Source organism: Camelus dromedarius, chromosome 6 (assembly GCF_036321535.1).
Source record: "Camelus dromedarius isolate mCamDro1 chromosome 6, mCamDro1.pat, whole genome shotgun sequence".
In the NCBI taxonomy this organism is placed as follows: Eukaryota; Metazoa; Chordata; class Mammalia; order Artiodactyla; family Camelidae; genus Camelus; species Camelus dromedarius.
Window position 1 is genome coordinate 12768296 of NC_087441.1, and position 20075 is coordinate 12788370.

General features: G+C 39.3%; 1 protein-coding gene across 18 annotated transcripts in view; it reads left to right on the top strand.

Moving 5' to 3' along the window:
* SYNE1 (spectrin repeat containing nuclear envelope protein 1) overlaps nucleotides 1-20075 on the top strand; it is a 427973-nt gene that overhangs the window by 273952 nt on the left and 133946 nt on the right. For 12 of the 18 annotated variants that reach the window (XM_031456562.2, XM_064486565.1, XM_031456561.2 and 9 more), the window contains 5 exons: nucleotides 3304-3471; nucleotides 3684-3845; nucleotides 11704-11910; nucleotides 13553-13726; nucleotides 16334-16525. In XM_031456562.2, the coding sequence (XP_031312422.2) occupies nucleotides 3304-3471; nucleotides 3684-3845; nucleotides 11704-11910; nucleotides 13553-13726; nucleotides 16334-16525 (903 nt within the window). Of the gene's footprint in view, nucleotides 1-3303; nucleotides 3472-3683; nucleotides 3846-11703; nucleotides 11911-13552; nucleotides 13727-16333; nucleotides 16526-20075 lie in introns of those variants that run through there. The other 6 variants (XM_031456564.2, XM_031456566.2, XM_031456570.2 and 3 more) reach the window with 3 other exon arrangements.

Genomic DNA, 20075 nt, shown 5'->3' on the forward strand with positions numbered 1-20075 from the left:
AGTAGCTAAAAAGGCTGTGGAGTTCAGCGGGTCAAGGATGCCCCCCTTTAGTTTTAAAGCAGTGCAAGTTAGGTACAGTTGGAGTGTCCTAGAGTGATGTGAAGTCTTTCAGGCAGAAGGAAGCAAAGATAAGAAGTTTTTCAGGCATCAGGAAGGAAGATGGCCCATCAAGGCAACTGCAGATAATATCAGTATAACTGGAGAAACATAGATTTGGAAGAGGAGGTAGGAGGAGAAATGAGATGGAGAGGGATCCAGGAGACACATGTGATGGACCTTGAATCCCACACAAAAGAATTTGAACTTTGTCTGGAAGCTAATAGTTAACCAATGAAGGAATTTAACTAGAGCCTCTGCATAGAAGTGAGTTTTAGAACAGATTCTGAGTCAGCGTGGAGAATGGAGATTGACAAATCCTGAGCCAGGAAAGCTAGCAAGGGACTGAAGCTGCACACTCTGATGCCTGGTCCAGACTAGTGATGTGAATGAGAGAAACAGCAGGGAAACGTTGGCAACCTGGACAGCACCTCCCCACGTCAACAAGGCAGCCTCTTCTCTGTTAGAATTACTGTAGCCATGCGGACACAGGGTCTAGTCTTACCTACCTTCTGGTTGGCAAGAGAAGCCACGAGTCGGGATTCTTATGAAAGCTCCCTCTCTGGATAAAGAGAAATTTTAAACAATTTAAAACACTGGATAAACCCAGTTAAATGTATGCAGGCTAGATTCAGCCTGCAGGCTGCCAGTTTGCAACCTGAGAATTAGGAAGTTGTTGCTGTAATGTGAACTTGAACCAGTGCTTTGGCAAGGGTATGCGTCAATAGAACTTTATCCTTACATAAGCATTGGGTGGTCGGGGAGGGAAGAAATAGAGAATAATTCCCAAGTTAGGTGATTAGAAGTTCCGTTTACTGAAAGATGGATAATACTTTGTCATTTTTCCTAAATCCATTTCTTCTCCTGGATGTTTTTTTGGAAATACTGAGTTTGAAGAGACTGTTGGATAAACATGGACAGCTGGATATGTGAGTCTGGAGCTTATAAATACAGCTAGGGTTTAAGAATGAGTGGGGGAAAAAAAAAACCGAACTACAAAAGAGAAAGACTGAATCACTAGAGAGCTGGGAGGAGAAAAGAGAAATCAAAAGGAAAGTGTTTCCAAAGACAGATGGTTATTGTATTGAATGCTACTGAGACATCAAGCAAGAGATCTGAAAAATAATCATTTTCTGTTACAGAAAACGGCCACTGATGTCTGTGGCAAGAGCACTTTCAGTGGAGTCACTAGAATCAAACCCCAATCGGGCATTTAGAGAGTGGATTCAGGGTGAGAAGGTGTACGTGTCGAGTGTAAACAACCATCTCCAGAAACTGGATTATGAAGCGAAAGGGAGAAAAGGAAGAAATGATGATTATGAATATGTGTGCAAATGTGCTTGTGTGCGACGACCCATCACATTATGCTTGGTAGGGCTTTCTAATACATAATATCCTGCAAGAAAAAAAACCCAGAAAAGTGTTTGTAGCTGTTTTCAGATGGAAAAGATTTGACTCTATTTATCTGCATAGGAGAAAGTCAGTGGAGAGGGAGAGGCTGTTAATGGTTCAAGATCCTTGAGAAAGCAAAGATAGATGAGATTGTGGAAGTAGGTAGGAGGGTCATCCTTAATTAAGATGATAGAAAGCATGAGTTAGAGGTGAGTCTGAATAGAGACAGACTTTTGAGAAGTTGCAGGATTATCTCAGTGGCTTTGACTGTGGTTGCGTGAGTGTGTGCATGCATGCATGCACCTGTATTCTGGAAAGAAAAGTTGGATTGAGTCATGGTTAGGGTTTTCCAAGTGACTGAAGCAGAGGTTAAAGGGGCAAAGGAAACACAGATGTTGGCAAGAGCAGTGTTTATGTAACTTAGACGCAGCCAGAAATGTACTCAGGGTGAATCAACTCAGTAATGTCAGTCTATCATGTGCAAGGGGCTGAAGCGGGGGAGGATGAAGGGATATAAGCCTGTTAAGGACTCGAAAACACCCAGGTAATCTACTCAAGTTGAGTGACAGGGTTGGGAATGGAAAAGAACCAGTCTCCATGTTCCAGTCTCATCAGTAAGCGATGGGGACTCATCTGGAAGCCTCAGCAGCAGCAGCAGCAATGAAATGGGTAGAAGGTCTCATGGCCACTCAAACGGCACTTTACTGAATTCTCAGAACCACCCAGTGGTGTTCAGACGAGGGAACCGATGCGTGAGATGTGTGACTTGCTCCAATTATACAGCTCCTTAGGAGGACACCGACCCCTCAGGTGTCCCGACCCCTCAGGTGTCAGAGTCCTGCCTGGACTCACTCTGCTACACGACCGTGGTCCAGACCCCCGAGAACCAGGCTCCTTCCTGCTACTGCCTGGTCTCCCAGGTGTCAGAGGACATCTTCCGTACTTTTAACCAAGACATTATCATCAATAAGGCTCAGGTTTTTTTATCTTAAACAGTGCAGCTGAGAAAGTGGTGAACTTTATAATAGCAATTTCCAGAATATAATAGCAATTCCCAGAAAATTACTCCCCAATTCAATTTCTGTGAATATACTTATAAACAACCATAGAAACAATTAAAAACACATGAATTATTTGTCTTGATAGAGTAGATTCCATTATCAATCCTAATGTAATGTGTAATGTTACTTATTACCCAAGAAATAAAAAATAGTCAAAAGCCTCATTTTTCAGCCTTCACTTTGACTTTTTTTGTGTACTTCCAGGAATTGAATAAAAGGAAATCTCTTTGTTTCTTAGAGACATTAAATTTTCCCCTTATTTAATATTAAAATATTTAAATTAATTTCTATGAATAATGAACTCACAAATATTGAAAGCCTGACTATATCTGAAAAATTTTATATAAATCAAGTGTTTTTAAAAATTATTCAAAACTTTAATCAATACATTAAACAGCATTTTAAGAAATAGATCATTTAGACTCTCTTGTTTGCTATACTGGTTAATTGGTCTTTAAATATGTATACCAGTTAAATTCTTTGTATTTCCATCTTACCAAGTATAAAATAGGAAAGAGTTTTGGCAACTTGAAATTTTGTTTTTTTTTTTTATACGAATGAAAGATTCTAAAGGAACTGCAGTGTGCTTTCATATGATCTTCTTGTCATGAGAGTTAACTTAATTCAGTAGTTGGTAGCCTCTTGGGACAGGTATGAATCCTAACCCTTTCCTACACATGACAAGTAGTACCCAGAGCGTGTTAACTGAAACTTGGCTTCCTCTAGAATCGAACACTGTGCTTTGCACCCACAGGACATCGCTTATTACCAAGCCTTGTCTGCTGAGAGGTTGCAGACGGATGCAGCAAAGATACCGCCCGGCACGTTGCCATCCCAGGAGCTGTATGAGCCAGGACTGGAGCCGTCTGCTACTGCTAAGCTGGATGATTTGCAGCGCTCTTGGGAAACCTTAAAGAATGTAGTAAGTCTTCAAAGTGTGTAATTGTTCAAGCCCACCAGACACCGATTACCTTGGCGATAGTCTTGTGAAATAAATGTGTAATGTTTACACATCCCATACACAGTTGAATACCCTCTGTTGAGTCACAGAGGTGAAGCAGTGAAGAAAGGAGTGTTGTAATCTAGAAGATAAGGGGCTGGGAAACATTTAGTAATATCCCTTTCCCTCTTTAGATCAGCGAAAAGCAGCGCACACTCTATGAAGCGTTGGAACGCCAGCAGAAGTACCAGGACTCCCTCCAGTCCATCTCCACGAAGATGGAGGCCATCGAGATGAAACTCAGTGAGAGTCTAGAGCATGGAAGGAGTCCAGAGAGCCAGATGGCCGAACATCAGGTAAAAAGAGTCATGACTTCAGTTTCCTGCATGATTAAATAGGTGCAGTCTTAGGGCTGATTGCTCAGCCAAGCATGTATTTAAGAGAGCAGGCTGACCTTTTTTTTCTGTATCGGTTGTTACAGAGTAAAAAGGATTCCAAGTGATTTCCAAGTGGTGGTTGTTTCCACCACCAGTTCAGGGAGAGATCTAAGAGGGGAAGAAAGAAATTCAGATCTTGATGTTGTTTTTTTACTTTCATCACACACAATATATTTCCTTATAGTCGCCACATTATTTTTATTTTATTTTGAACCACTGTTGTAAGAGTAAAATGTACCCCCCCAACCCCCACCTCATCTACCTTCTCTGGGTATTGTTATTTGAAGAAACTTAGCCAGTGTGTGCCCAGCACCTCCTCTTTATTACTTAAGAGAATACCTTTCAGGCTTCAGTGGGCAAAGAAGCGGTTGAAGAGTAACAGATTTCAAGTTACAGTCTTGTGGTTATCCCAGACTCGAGTCGTTCTTTAAAAGGTAAACTAGACAACCCTACAGCTTTACATGAGAAGCAGAGATGACTCAGGAAGATATTGTTAAAAATGCATCAAGCTAAAATGCACTGTAAATCAGGTGTACTTCAATGGAAGTTATTTTAGAAACAGATGCATGCTAAGAAAGTGCATAGATTAAAATCTAGTTAATGCTTGAGCAACATTGTCAGATGTACTGTTAGTGCACAACCAGGTTTTACTGGGTCCAAGGGTACTGAGGCATGCAGTCACCTAAATTTGTAGTCACCATGATACAGGAAGATGCTCCCTGCCCCCGACCAGGAACACGTGACGACCCTGTCAGAGGCAGAGGAAAAGAAATATACTTTTAGATGCAAAAGTAAGAGCTATAAAAGCATGATATGATGTATGTATCTATCAGATACTGGAAAATTTATCAGCTTTAAGAGTGAAACTCTGTACTTTATCTTTTCTCTACTTAACATTTTTATAGTTTTAAAACCCAAGATAAACTTGGAATACAGTGCCTGTTCATGTGTGTAGTCTAAGATAAAACTGCATTCTTTTACAATATAGGACCTTGCAGTGTAACACAAAAATGAGAACATTTCATCTAGAGATAGCATATTGAGAAATAGTGGTTTCAGGTTTCTGACACTCTTGTAACTTTTTAAAATAGAGATCCAAGTGTATAGCATCCATTTTTAGGCCTTATTTTGGTAAAAACAACCTTCTGTGGGTCTTTCTGCTATCCTAAAGTCACCTGTAGTCCATCTGGCTTAGGGAGGGGGCTGTAAATATTTAAAACTAAAATTAACTTTTGTTTACCTGGATCAAAACAATCATGAGGACACTCAGGGTCTTAGGTGGCTACTACCATGCTGTTTTTCCCAGAGCATCCCAGTCCTCTTTAACTGATACTCTGTTTTTCTAATTGTCAACAGCCACCTCACTGTCACCTGAAGGGGTTGTCCAGGTGGCCCCAATGTGCTCCCTGGGGCTCTGTGTGCCCTGCTGCCCACTACCCTCCACCGCCAACCTGTGCTTCACGGGACCTGGAGGGGCAGGAGAGCTTCCATCCATTTGGTTACAGCTTCCTTTTAGCAACCAAAAGGGATTTGGCATAAATTATCCAAAGGCCGGATTAGAGTGAATTTGATTGTCACACACTCGGATTATCAGAAGCCGACCTCCCAGGAGAGGGTTTACAGAATTGGGCTCTCTCTACCTTTGGGTACTTTGGTATCACCTCCGCCTTTGTTCAAGGCTCATCATTCTCGTGTCCCAGGTGACAGACCACAGCTCCCAAAGAGCTTTCCCAGGCCCCCCAGGATTTAGGAACTGCATGAAAGCAGGATCCCGATGGTCCACCTTGAGCTTCCAGAGCTCCTAATTAAAATGCAAATTAACTCCCAGTCACCAGCCTCACCCTGCCTCTCAGGCATTAGTATGAAGACACACACAAACTGCGTGTAGAGCAAAATTGTTATTATGTTCAAGGGATTTAATGGAGAAAACTGAGAATTGCACATTAATGCTGAGTGTTATAAATTGGAAATGAACCTGTTACTCTTCTTGTAATTAAGGCCAACCTCGTGACTTTTGTCCCTTTTCTAAATTGGGAGCTAACAATTATAGCAGTGAGGAGATGTGGCTGATTCAATAATTAGCCATCATTTGAGCTTAACAATTATATTAATGCTCTAATGAGAGGGGAAGCAATATAAATAATGTATAATTTCTCATATCATCACAAATCTAACATTTTCCATCTGACCTACTTTTGCTAACTTTTGCTGTCTGTACCTAAATTCTGCAAATTCTGGGACAGAGCTGCCCACATGAAAAGCTGATGGTGTCACAGTATCTAAATCGGTTCTTGACTTCTGGAATGATACTTTAAAAATCCCAAACACTATTATAGAATTACTATTTCTAAATTCCAGTGGAATGTGGATGAGAAATTCCAGTAGGCTTTTTGTATTTTCTAAAAGTTAGTAAAAAATACTTCAGTTGTTATTTTTTCTCCCCAACACTTGGAAGTATTTCTTGGAAGTATTCACATTTCTTTAAAGAACTAATATAATTCCTATATTTTTTCTCTAAACACTTGTCTAAATCCACTGAATTTGAGTGGAGTGCTATGCCTTTCCTGTTACCCTCTTTAAATTGTACCTTAGATTTAATTTTAAGACATTAATGCAGTTCACAAGCAGACTTGTGGCTGTTGTTCTGAGTGTTAAGCCCTCCAATCGGGGCCTTCACGATCACGGGCAGCTCATGCCGTCAGGGCGTGTGTCGTCTTTGCCACACCAAACTCAGTGATGGTTAGTAGGCAGAGCTTGGGGGTTATTTTGGTTCTGTTTCTTTAATATATATAACAGCTCAAAGTTTGAAATGAACTGGGATGACGTAGACAGTTTTGAAAGTCACAGTGAAACTCACGTTTACTTTTGGTTTTGAACCAGACAGGAGCTCTGTGTTCTCCCCAGAGCGAGTCGTCTTAGAAAAGCTCAAGGTAGTTCTCTAAACCACGTACATCATGTACATGCCCTCCTTATAAGCACAAGTCAGGAGCCCAGAAAGGTGCATTTCATCTCCCTCTCTTTGATTTTGAGTCAGATGTTGTAGGGAAGCAGCTGGCCACCAGTGAAGACGTATTTGACTGCTGGATCTTTATGTTTTTTTTAATTGAAGTGAAATTCACATCACATGAAATTAACCGTTTTAATGTGTACAATTCAGTGGCTATTAGAACTTTCACAATGTCATATCAATCACTTCCTCTACCTGGTTTCAAAACATTTATGTTACCACAAAAGAAAACCCCATGCCCCAGTAAGCGTGGCTGCTGGATCTTCCAGTTAAAAACTGCAGCAACCTTCCAGAAATGTTCACTCTCCCTTGAGAGTAAACTGAAGCATGAGTGGAGAGGCTTGACTCCAACAGGATGAACATGGACAGTTCTAGGACCCCTAATTCTTTCATCATTTACTGCAGAATATTCAGAGAGCTGTTTTAGAACACTGAATTTGAAACAGAAGGTGGTAACTTCTCTGTACACCTGGTTGGTCTAATCCACTGAGATTAAGGCTTTTTTTTTTTCCTGGTTGATTCATGGTTCAGACACCTGCTTTATCTGTCATGAAGTAGACTTTATTTAACTATATGTGTTGAGCACCTACTCTGAGCACAGCTGAAATAGACAAACCTTTCATTAATATATAGTTAAAAAGTCTGCTTTAGGGGTGGAGTGAATTACCAGCAATGTGGTTGTGGATTACAGTAGGAGAAAGAAATAAAAGGAGACTCTAGCCGTTTTTTTGAAGATAGAGATTTTGAAAATTTGAAATGATAGCAGGAGGGAGTAGGAGGCACTATAAATGTAAATGTGTGAAGAAAGGCATGGAGGAGAGAATGGGAACAAACGTGGTGTGCAGCAGTGAGGGGCTCTTATATAGAGGATCAGCGCAAACAAGACATAATGAGGTCACTCTAGTTATGAGGAAGCCCTTAAAACAGACCAGATGATATGAATTTTGTATTTTTGGCAATCAAGTACCCAAAAATGATTTTAGAAAACTGGTAGAAAATAATTTACTGGACAAAAAGCATTTTGAATGTATAACATAGAATAGTGGTCTGTAAATGTGTTACCGTCCCATCAGAAAATATCCCAGCAAGTTCTGTGTTGGAGATTGGTAATTCTAAAGTGCTTTGCAAACGTATGAAAAAGTATATAATTAAAAATGTGAAGAGTCAAGAATATGAAGAAGATGAACAAAATTGAAGGGTGTATCCTGACAGTGAGACTCACAAAGCTATAGTAATTATGATGGTGAGGTATTGGCACAGATGCCAAGTGGGTCAATCGAACAGAATTAGAAGCCCGAAGCACCCTCACACCTACAGGGACACTTGGCTTAGGTCATAAATTGTACTGCCAAACAATGGATGAAAAATCATCTTTTCACTAAATAATACAGGATCAGTTAGCTATCCATCCATAGGGGAAGAAAAGGATTTTGACCCCTACTTACACTGGACACAGAAGTTAAGCTTAGGTAGATTGTAGATCTAAATGTGAAGTTAAAAAAAAGTTTTAAAACAGTGTTTCTCAAAGTATCTGCGGTTTTCAAACTTTTTATTTATTTTTAATTTCTAACCCATCACAAACCAACGCTTTTAGTAAAATGAAATATTGCTTGGCTATTATGTCAGTGTAAAATTGCTATAAAAGTTTCTTAACATTTATTCTCTATCTTTATCTCATCATGACCTGGAGACAAACATTTTGCAGACTGGTACCATTTCTTGGACCATACTTTGAATAGCATTCTCCTAGAAGATAACATGTGAGAATATATTCAAACAGGACACTGTAAGCTCTAACTTTTCCAATGAAGCAAAATACTGATATATTAGACTACAATAAAATGAAAAGCTTCTGTTTATCAAAAGATATCATTAAGGAAGCCTTTACCCGTTAAGAGAGAGCTACATCACAAAATGGGAGCAGATATTTGCAATACTCAGAACCAAAAGAAATACAGGCACTCCTATCCAGAATATGTAAGGAAAAGGAAAGACTCCAATAGAAAACGGGCAAAAGGTTTTTCACGGGCAGTCATAAAAAAGGATCTCCAGATAGCCAGCAAGCTTAGGAAGAGATGCTCAGTCTAACAAGTCATTAGGGGAATGCAAATTGATGCTTCAGTGAGATGCCGCTATGAACCCACTAGAAAGGCTTAAATGAACAAGATCCACAAACCAGTAGAATACGATGCCATGATGAAAAGGGTCAACTCTTTCTACATGAAACAGCAGGACTGTCGCAGTCATGGAGGAAGTGAAAGAAGCCAGACACAAAACGGTACATCAGGAATGGTTCCATTCTATGGAGCTCAGAAACAGGCAGAAGTGATGTATGACGTTTGGAAGTCAGTGCCATGGTGATCTCTGGGAAGGAGAGAGGTAGTAACAGGAGGAGGTCCAGGGGCTTGTAGCGTCCTGGGAATGTTCTGTTTCTTGATCTGGGTGCCAAGAGCATGGGTTTGTGCGGTTGGTAAAAATTCATACAGCTGCATGCTTATAGTCTGCACTTTTATAGCTGTATATAATAATTCCAGTATAATAGTTCATTTAAAAAGTCAATCGGACGTGATGACACTCGATACTAGGGAAAGAAGGGGTTTTTTGTTGCTTTCTTTTTTCATGTCTATTGAGAGCCCACTCTGAGGAGGCAATGTGCTTGCAGTGAAGCATGCAGTCCTCTGAAGAGGTGAGAATTGTGCAAGTAGGGGGCGCGCTGGAAACTAGGAAATATTGACAGCTGTAAAGTCTGTGATTCTTGGTGTCATGATTGCCCCTCCTGAGCTAAGGCCTATTTTCCTAGCACTCCATTCAAATCCCAAATAAGAATTTCTCCTGTCAAGATTTCAGTTAACCAGGAAGTCATAAAATACAAAAAATGAGATGGTGTATAACTGGGAAGGATGTTAAGCAGGAAAACAGGGTGCTATTGATAGAGAATAATAGGGATTTTTTTTTTTTTAGAGTGGGCGGTCAGGAAAGGCCTCTCTGAAGATGTGACAATTAACCTAAGGCTCAAAGGATGAAGACAGCGATCTCAGGCAGAGTGGGAGGAAGAGCGCTCCAGTGCTTTCAGGAACAGCATGTACAAAGGCCCTGAGGCAGAAAGCCCTGGGGGTCCTGGAGTAACTGAAGAAGACAGGAATGTAGTGAGCAAGATGGGAGCTTGGTCCAAGGGGCAGGCGAGGAAGGAGAGTGAGATCAGACAAGTACATTAATGAGTTTGAATTTTATTTTACAAGCAAGAAGCCACTAAGTATTTTACAGCAGATGAGTGAGAAGATCTGATTTACCTTTGTAAAAGGTCACTCTAATTAATTCATGAAGAATAGTTTGGAGTGATAAGCGCGTAAGCGGTACTCCACCCAGTAGACCTTGAGAGCAATTCAGATAAGTTGGCTGTGACGTAGATGGGAGCAGAGGAGACATACAGCACACGTTTTGGAGGTAAAAGCAGTTGGACTTGGTGTTGGATGTGGTGACAGAAGGTATGAATAACTTCTAGGTCTCAAGCTTGGGCAATGAGAAGGGAAGTGAGTTTACTGGGTTTGGGAAGGCAGAGGAGGAAGCAGGTTTTTACACAGTAAGATGGAGATACCCATGACATTTGCAAGTTGAACATACAAGTATAAGATTTAGGGCTGATGTGTGGGTTAGGGATATACCTTTGTAAGTGTCAAGGAGAAAGAAATTTTCCTCTGCCCTTCTTGGTTCTTCTAGTGATCTAAGAATTAAATTGACATGAGACAGATAACAGGAGAAAATCAAACAAAATTTTAATAACATTTATAGAGGGGAGAGACCCAGGAAAAGTGAGTAACTCACCAAAATGGTTGAAACCCTCACCTTATGTATCATCTTCAGCTAAAGACAAAAGAGGATATTGGAGGGTGTGGTTTGGGACTTCAAATGGGAGGAAGGCAATTCATGTGGAGGTGGAAAAGCAGATGTTTGGTAAACATTTGTTTGCTGGGCCCCCATGGAGACAGTGGGACACAGAGTGAGTGGACCTGATCTCTAAGAATTACCCCCAGCACATCCCACCCATTAATCTCTGGTGGGAGCTCTATTCCTGGAATAGGACCTGTATCTAAATTCTTCAGGCAGTTAAAGGGAAGGTCAAAGTTTTTTCCTGAGTCTTTTGGACCTTGGTTATTTTCAGCTCGAAATCATCTGCATGCCAGAGACGTTTTGGGGTGGCAACTTTTGTAAAGGGTTTACAGCTTTGACAATGGATGTCACCTGGAAGAGATTGTGAGGCGAGAAAAGAAGGCCTGGAAATTAGCCCTGGAAAACTTCATATTTTAGAGATGGGGAGAGGAGAAAGATAAGGACAAGGTAACCACGTAGCAACAGATGACAGATTTTTCCTGTCTTGTGTCATGTGAGTTTGTGATTAAAACGCGGTGCTGTTTCAGACTTGGGGAAGTTCAGAGGGGGAAGAATGTTGAGGAAGGAAGTGATGCATTTTATTCTCAACACAGAATTGTGGACTCAGGCGTAACTGAGCTTACCCTGTCTCCGATTACAGACGAGCCTGTTGAAAACCAGAAAGATTAGTTAACTTGTTCAAATCCATTTAAGTGACTGATACAGATGGTTCTGAAATCAAAAATCCCCTGACAGTCAGTCTGGTCCTGTCATTTTGAAATGTAGGTTATCGGCCCCCTATTTGCTGGTGAAACCACTTCCAAGTGAAGTGTCTTCTCTCATCTCAGACCACGGGAGGCTCAGCTAGCCTGAAAAAATGCCTACGTGAGTGTGATTCCGCAGTCTCTCCCACAGGCCCTGATGGATGAGATTCTCATGCTGCAGGAAGAGATCAGCGAGCTCCAGTCGGCCCTGGCGGAGGAGCTGGTGTCCGAGTCCCCGGAGTCCGACCCTGCGGAGCAGCTGGCCTTGCAGTCCACGCTCACCGTCTTAGCAGAGCGCATGTCCACCATCAAGATGAAAGCATCTGGGAAACGCCAGCTTTTGGAGGTAACGAGCAACCCTGAAGGTGCCCCTAGTGTCCAAATCAACTCTTACTGACACATGGGCTGCTTATGTGATCTCCACCCGGGAGAAGCTGGCATGTGTGTCAGGGTCATGAATAGAGCCCTGAGTCAGTGGGTTAGGCAGGAATATGTCTTTTCACCCCTTTCTGACTCATTTCAGGCATGAAAAACAGACTGGGGACAGCAAGTACTCGGTAAATATGAGCCTTGTAAAGAATCATTGTAGAGGGCTTGCATAATGGTTCGCCATGTTTAAATAAAAGCATTTTATGAATAGGATTAATACTACTGTGAAGAATAAATCCCTAGTCACCATTAGGCAATTCAAGCACAGTGATTCATGGAAATATTCTTGTAGTTCTGGTGCTCATGTTCCTTAACTTTAAGATTATTCAGTAGTGAGAGAAGTTTTAGTCATGATATCGTGTGTGTTAAAAATGTTATTTTCCTGTAGTTGTTGTTTTTCCCTTATAATTCCTGGCCCTAAATGTATATGATGTTCATATTGTTATTCTTATAATTTACAACGTCTATGTCTCTGTATCTCTAGGGTCTAGCAGCTTCTCTGGCACATTATCAGTTATTATACGCACTTAATATTATTTTATTTAGCTGCTGATTATACCATCATTCTGTTAACCATTGCCCTATGGTTGGGCATGTAGGTTATTTCTAGTTTTAACCATTATAAAATTAGTCAAATCATGTAATCATATATTTTCTTGTTTTGAAGAAATTTAAAATCAACGTGTCTGCTCTGTTTAATCTCTATTTTAAACAATTTAATTTAAAAAATTAACTAAAAGTAAATAGATTATTAATGTAATAATTTTTAAAATAAAATATTTAGAGCATCTTAAGAATTACCTTTTAAATTCATTAATATTGTCCTTAATCGCTCTATGAAACCCTTGTGGAATTTTGAAATGAAGTGATTGGCCTGGATTTTTTCCCAATTGAAGTACAGTCAATTATAATGTGTCAATTTCTGGTGTAGAGCACAATGTCCCAGCCATGCATACACATACCTATATTCATTTTCATATTTTTAATATAAATTATTTTTCATCACTAAAAAAAAAAAACCCGAGAGCTAACTAAAATTTTTGAATTTGATCCAGTGACTGGGCCACCCCTTCCTGTAGAAGATCAGTTGCCTGAAATTGCGTGGTGCTGCCCTCCTTAGGTGGACCATATATGTGCTTCAGTTTGCCATAGTCCCCACCACTCCCTAAAATTTCCCAGACACTGAAGTCAGATATCCATTGCCATTTACCTAATGTCTTATGCTGTTGTTTTGTTCTAATCCTTGACTAATTTCTATCATTCACGTTATCTGCCTTGTCCTGTAAGTGTATTATTTAAGAATGTTTAACTCTACGCACACATTAAAACCATTGGAGAAGTTTTTAAAAAAACGTTTATCTTGAGGCCGACCTCCAGAAAATCTGATTTACTGCTCTTTGATGTGGCCTAAGCCTAGGTTTTTGTTTTTGTTTTTGTTTTCTTAAGTTTCACAGGTGATTCTAATGTGCAGCCAGGGCTGAGAACCATCGCTCTACTGTATTGAATCCTAGTGATTTTATGTCAGGGCGACCTGTGTTCCATTCTGCTTAATTCATTAGGAGAAGTTAAATGATCAACTGGAGGAACAGAGACAGGAACAGGCCCTTCAGAGGTATCTCTGTGAAGCCGAGGAGCTGGACCACTGGCTCTTGAGCACGAAGGCCACTCTGGACATTGCCCTGGGGACACCTGAGGAGCCCATGGATATGGAGGCCCAGCTGGTGGACTGCCAGGTACAAAAATGGTCTGGAAGGAATATGCTAACATCACAGGGCACATTTTTTAACAACCAAAAACATAGTGGTAGCAAAGTTCGGTGTGGTTATAGGATTTTTCACAACACAGGTACTTCACATATTTAGAGAGTAGGTAAATAACGCCTTATAGAAGCGTAAATGAAATCCAGACTTGGACTTAGTCTTTTGAAAAGTTTTACCAATAGTATCTTCTCTTTAGAAAATCGTCAGCTTCCTGAAGGACATTTTGTAAAGACTATTGTTGCCATAACCCTTACAGGATCTCTACCTGGTGGCTAATAAGGAATACAAACCCAACGAGAAGAATTAGTATCAGTGAGTCAGACTGGCTGAACACAGCAGCAGGTGTCGCTAGGTGGCCTCTTGCAATTTTTTTTCTAGTTGAGACATGCTATTTGGAAAATTTGGCAAAACTGTCAGTTATAGGCAGACAGACTGAACATGAGAAGATTGTCTTTCCAATCAGAGAATTTCCTTCCTCTGATGTGAGATCTCTAGTAATTAATGTAAGGAGTAATGGCATTGTGGTTTTTACTGTAATAATATTTTCTTACCTCTTTATTATGGAAACTTTCAAGCACACATGTAAGTGCAGAGAATAAAATGATGAATTCCTGGGTACCAATTATCGAATCTCAAAGTTCATCAACATAGTAGACTTTACACATGAGTGAAGTATGCCTTAAAAGCTTTTTCGTTTAACTAGTTAGCAAGTCTCTAGAAAACCCGGCCTAATCTGTACAGCTAAATGTCAGTAGGCAAGACTTCCTATTTCTCCCTTTTGGAATTGGAAGAAATACGCAAAAGCTGTTAATTAATGAATGCCATGTTTTTTTCTTAAGATGTAGTATGTCATTCTGCTCATCCCTTTTATGATTTGAGATTTTTTGGTAATATTAATTATCATTAATTTGTCTTTTTTAATTCTTTGGGCAACTTACTTATGTGTATTCCAAGCATCACTTCCTTGATGGCAGAGATTAGAGAGCCACGTGTGAGTGTTTTCTATTCTTTAGATCATCTTTTCTACAGTTCCTTTTCTGAAAAGAGACATCTATTTTTAGCATTCCCTTCCAGCACTCGAAATTATCACATGCACTAGCTTTTCAAAATTATGTTTCATCATTATTACTCCCACCTCTGCCCTTTGGATGTCTCTACTTTTATAGTTATGCATAAAGTCCTTGGTTGAGTTAATGTATTTCAGGATTTTTACAAAGTATTGAATTGGTATTTTGACAATATTTTTTTAAAACTCAGAGCATGTGGAATCATGTAAGTTCACACAAGTTCCTTCATCCATTCAAATCTAGCATTTAAGCCATTTGTATGATTATAACTGTGGGTATTACATGGAATTCGGACCCCATTGTGACCTGTGGGGCCCTGGGTACTTTGCTTCCATGGGCCTCTTCCTCTATAAAAAGGCTAAAAATTGTATTTGTGTTTTACAGCTGCTTTGGTACAGAGATTAATATAACCTGGGGTGGGTTCATGGTTATATAGAATTATTTTTTTTTCTTCTGATTTTAAAAGAAATTAAAGTTAAGACATTTTCTTGGGCCCGTAACAGCGGGCCCTCAGCACCGTGCCAGCAGTGCCTACTGAAAAAGTCAGTCCTGCACAGAATGGTGTTAGTTCCTCAAAACTAATCCTCCGGAAATCATCCTTTAAGCCCCACCCCTTGAAAAATCTCACTCTTCCCTTTAGGTCTAGATTTTTGGTTCACACTTCTATTCTTAGAAGTTGATGGCAGTAATTCTGGTTTTGTACAGGGAAATAAAATACCTTTTCTTATCAGTATATAATTGAATATAAATTAGGAAGTGCATTTCGAAGAGTTCAGAGTTAAGGAATATGAAAACAGAACAGTTTCTGTAGAAAATATTATTTGTTTTGCTTTGGGGGGGGTGTGTGTGTGTGTTGTTGTTCTTTTTTGGTTTTTGTTTTAAATCTTACCTTGGAAGATGGGAGACCATTTTGCTGCTTTTCTGGATTTCGCCTCCATTTTAAAAGAAAACCTTGTAGCACTGGAGAATTGTCACAGAAAGCGAAAGTAAAATTCTTAGGAAGACCTTCAGAAATGTGAGGTTAAAAATACGTTATATAAAAAGCAAAAATAATCTAAATCAAGTAAAATGAGTATCAGTTTGGGAGGAAAAAACTCAACCCAAAGAAGCAATGTTTTGAAAGAGAGAGAATCCTCTTTAAATTGACCCAAAAAGATTTGATCATGTGATGTCTTTACTGTTATTAGTCACAAGCATCACAATCTAACACTAAAGCAATAAAACAGTCGGAATAATAGGATAACACTAAGGCGTGGTCTTTTCTCCTTACTTGTCCGCTATGTAAAATGTGCTTTCCATAAGTTCTTCATTATATAATATCTGATCTTAAGTAAGAGAAAAATTAGGAAGTTCAAATAATTTTTATAATCTATATACCACTCTTGAAGGAAAAGATGATGGGGAAATGTTCTTTTGGTGAAAGACTAAGGAAGTGCTGGGTTTTGCTGTGAGATATGGTCTTTGCAGAGGCTGGCAGGATGTGTGAACTTCAGCTTTATTTCTGTTGTTCCAGAACATGCTGGTGGAAATAGAGCAGAAGGTGGTGGCCTTATCAGAGCTCTCAGTGCACAATGAAAACCTGCTGCTGGAGGGCAAGGCTCACACGAAGGATGAGGCTGAGCAGCTGGCAGTCAAGCTGAGGACCCTCAAGGGGAACCTCCTGGAGCTGCAGAGAGCGCTGCATGACAAGCAGCTCAACATCCAGGTGAGGCTCCAGTCTCGACAGTAGCATGTTGTGCAAGGACAGCCGCATCCTTGCGTCTAGTCTGCCCCTTATGAGCACAGGATGCGCAAAAGGAAATGCTGAGGAATGATACGTACTTACATACTTACCTGCTTTACACACACTTTGGCGTAGGTTTTCAAATAGGTTTTGTAGGAACTATTTGGATCCAGAGACCTGAAAATTGCACCATAGGAAAAAAAAGAAAATGAAAATAATTACCAGAATCTAGCAAATACAACATTTTTTTAAAAAAGGCAAAGATAGGTCATGGATTAAGATGCCTAATGACACTTTTAGATTTCTCTTTTATTTCTCCTATATTCTACTTTTCAGATACATTCAGACTGTTTTATTTAGTGCCCACAACTTTAGACTTGTCATATATTCCAGATGAATTGAAACTTTTCACTATCATGCAGTGACCTTAACATTCCCCAATAGTGATTTTTGTTTTATATGACTAGAGCTTTTTTTGGAAGTATTTGCCTGCTATATTTTCAACTTTCCTTTGATTTCACCCCTTCTGTATCCTTATATTTAGATTTGTTTTTATGAAGAACATTTAACTATATTTTGTTGGTTTTAGACTTTAATCAGAAATCCTCTGATTTTTAAAGGGCAGGTTTAGTCCATTTACATTTATTGTGATTATTGTTATGTTTGAACTTTTATTATCTTACTTTTTGTTTCTATTTTTGTATATTGCTCTTTCTATTCTTTTTCCTTCTTAACCTTTGTTTATAAGTGATTGAACACTTTTCTTTGTTTTTTCCTCTACTTTTTACCATGCATACCTAATAAATTCTAAGTTAATATCTTAATTTCCTTCCGGGTGAATTTAAGAAACTTAGAACATGTTCAAACTTTTCCCCATGCACCTTACACACTATTATTGTCTAATATTTTTATTTCATTTTTTAAAATCTCTGCAAATTAGATATCACTATTATTATTATCTTATACAAAAATTAAGCAAATATTTATCAAGAAGATATGTGCCAGCAACTATTCTATATGATAGAGTGAAGAGCGTGGATGACATCTGTCTGTATCTGTACATCTATGTATCCCATCTTCAGAGGATTATGGTTGGGGGAGAAAGATAATAAGTAAAATTAAGGCACATTATTATATTCTAAGTAGAAGATGATAAGCGCTGCAGGTGAAACACCATAAGACAGGTAGACAGAGAAAGGTGGGGTGGATTTGCAGTTTTAAATGGGATGCCTCAGGTTATGTTTGAAGAAGTGTCCCATGTGCACTTGGAGAAAGAGAGTTCCAAGCTCAGGGGGAAACAAGGGCAAAGGCTTCTAGATGGGCTCTTACCTGATCTGTTCAAGGAGCCCGGTGACTGGAGTGGAGTGAACAAGATGAGAGTGAGGTCACATAGGTAACAGGGGCCCAGGATACAAAGGACCTTGTAGGTATCATATGTACTGTGGCATTTATTCTGGGGGAAATGAGAAGCATTGGAGTACTGGGGAACAGAGGAGAGACAAGATCAGACTATAATTGCTGTAAGGGACCAGAGTGGAAGCTGGGAGACCAGTTAGGAAGTTAGAGGTGATGAGAATTTATCAGATTGTGGATAACTGGAAAAATGAAAACTCTTGAGGAATAGAACTGGGGGAAGGAGGAGCAGTTAGGCCAATGGTTTCATCTGGTTTGAGACGCCTATTCAGCGTCAAGTAGTGGTTGGAATTCAGGAGACAGACCTAGACTGAGTCATGGGCCTCTAGATGGTCCTTAAAGGCATGAGACTCAATGAGATCACCAAGTGAGTGAGGAGAGATAAAGAGGACCAGGGTCCTAGAACCAAGCCCTGGGATGCTCCAGTGTGAAAAGTTTGGAGGATGTGGAGGGACCCACACAAAAAAAGTAAAAAGGAGAAACCAGTGAGGTGGGAAGAGGGCTGAGACTCGTGTTCCTGGAGGCCACTTGAGGATAAGTGAGGTACAGAACTGACCACTGGATTTAGCAACATGCAGGTCTTTTGTGACGTCAACTTCAGCTGTTTCGGTGAAATAGTGGAGGCAAAAAGCACTCTGAAATAACAGTGAGAATGGAGAGAGGAACTGGGGAGGCAGAGTGCAGGAAACTGAAGACTGTAAAGGGGAGCAGAGGAGGGGAGTAAGCTATAAGTAGTAGCTTAGGAAAAATGTGTTCTCTTTTAAGATCCGAATAATAATCACATGTTTACAAGGAGATGGAAACAACTGAGTAGAGGAAAAACTGATGAAAAAGAAGTGAGATTGCAGGAACAGTCTTGTATAGAAGGGAGAAGAGAGGACCAAAGAGGAGGGAGGGAGTGGTCCTGGAACCGCTGTCAGGAGGGAAGGAGACGTCTGTATCTTAGTACAGATGTTGGTGGGGACAGGGCACAAACGCTGTGGTGGGAGCTTAATGGACATTCACTGTGATTACTTCTATTTTCTCGTTGTGTAATGATTTTGGGGGCCAAACTACGTATTTTCAGTTCTTTGCTAATCATATGAGTATATGATCTGGAACATCAAACCTAGTCAACAGAAAACTATTAAGCAATGGAATAATTTAGTAAGATGACTGGCTTATTAAAAAGATAAAATTGAGAATCCATATCTTTCCTATATATAAATAAAAAGTTAAGAGAAATAATATACAATAATTTTCCATCTATAACATGAACAAAATATAAAATACTTGGAATCTCAACATTTTAAAACCTGAGTAATACAAAAAAAATGTAAAAAATGGAAATAAACTTGATTTTTAGATAGGAATACAATGTTTTAAAGATGTCAACTTTTCTTCTAAAACATAAGTTTAAGTTTTTCTAAAATAAATACTAACTGTATACTTTTGAAATGTGACAAAATGATACCAGGTTTACCTGGAATTAAGTAAACATGAAAATAATCATAAAATTCTAAAAATGAAGAGTTATGAAGGGTTAATTATTCTCATATATTGAAATGCAATATTACAATAATTGGAATAGTTTGGTATTGGCACAATAAATGGATGAACAAAAAATTAGAATAAATGTTCCTGAAAGAGACCCCAGGATATAAGGGAACTTAATAAATGTTTAAGGTAGCATTTCAAATCAGTAGATAAAATAAGATTCACTGTGTAAATAATAATATAGTAATAGGCAAACCACTTGAAGTATGATAAGCTAGATTTCCGATTCCATTCTTTACAGAAAAAAAAATGCAGCACAGATGGATCAAAGACTTAATGTGAAAACCAAATCTCAGAAGTTCTGGATGTATGGATATTAAATAAAACAAAACCTGAGGATGGGAAAGGCCTTTGCCGGTATGCCCAAAACCCAGAATTTTAGTTTCTTTGAAATTACTGAACAGAAATGAAAATCTTTTGTCTGACCAAGAAAATAGTAGTCAGATAAAAAGATGTGAACAAATAAGGAAGAAACTATGCAATTCACATGGCCAGGAATTGGTTCCTTTAATTTCCAGAAATCTTCTGTAAATCAGTAAGAAAATAAGAAAAGGTCACCTGAGAGAATTACAGACAAACAATA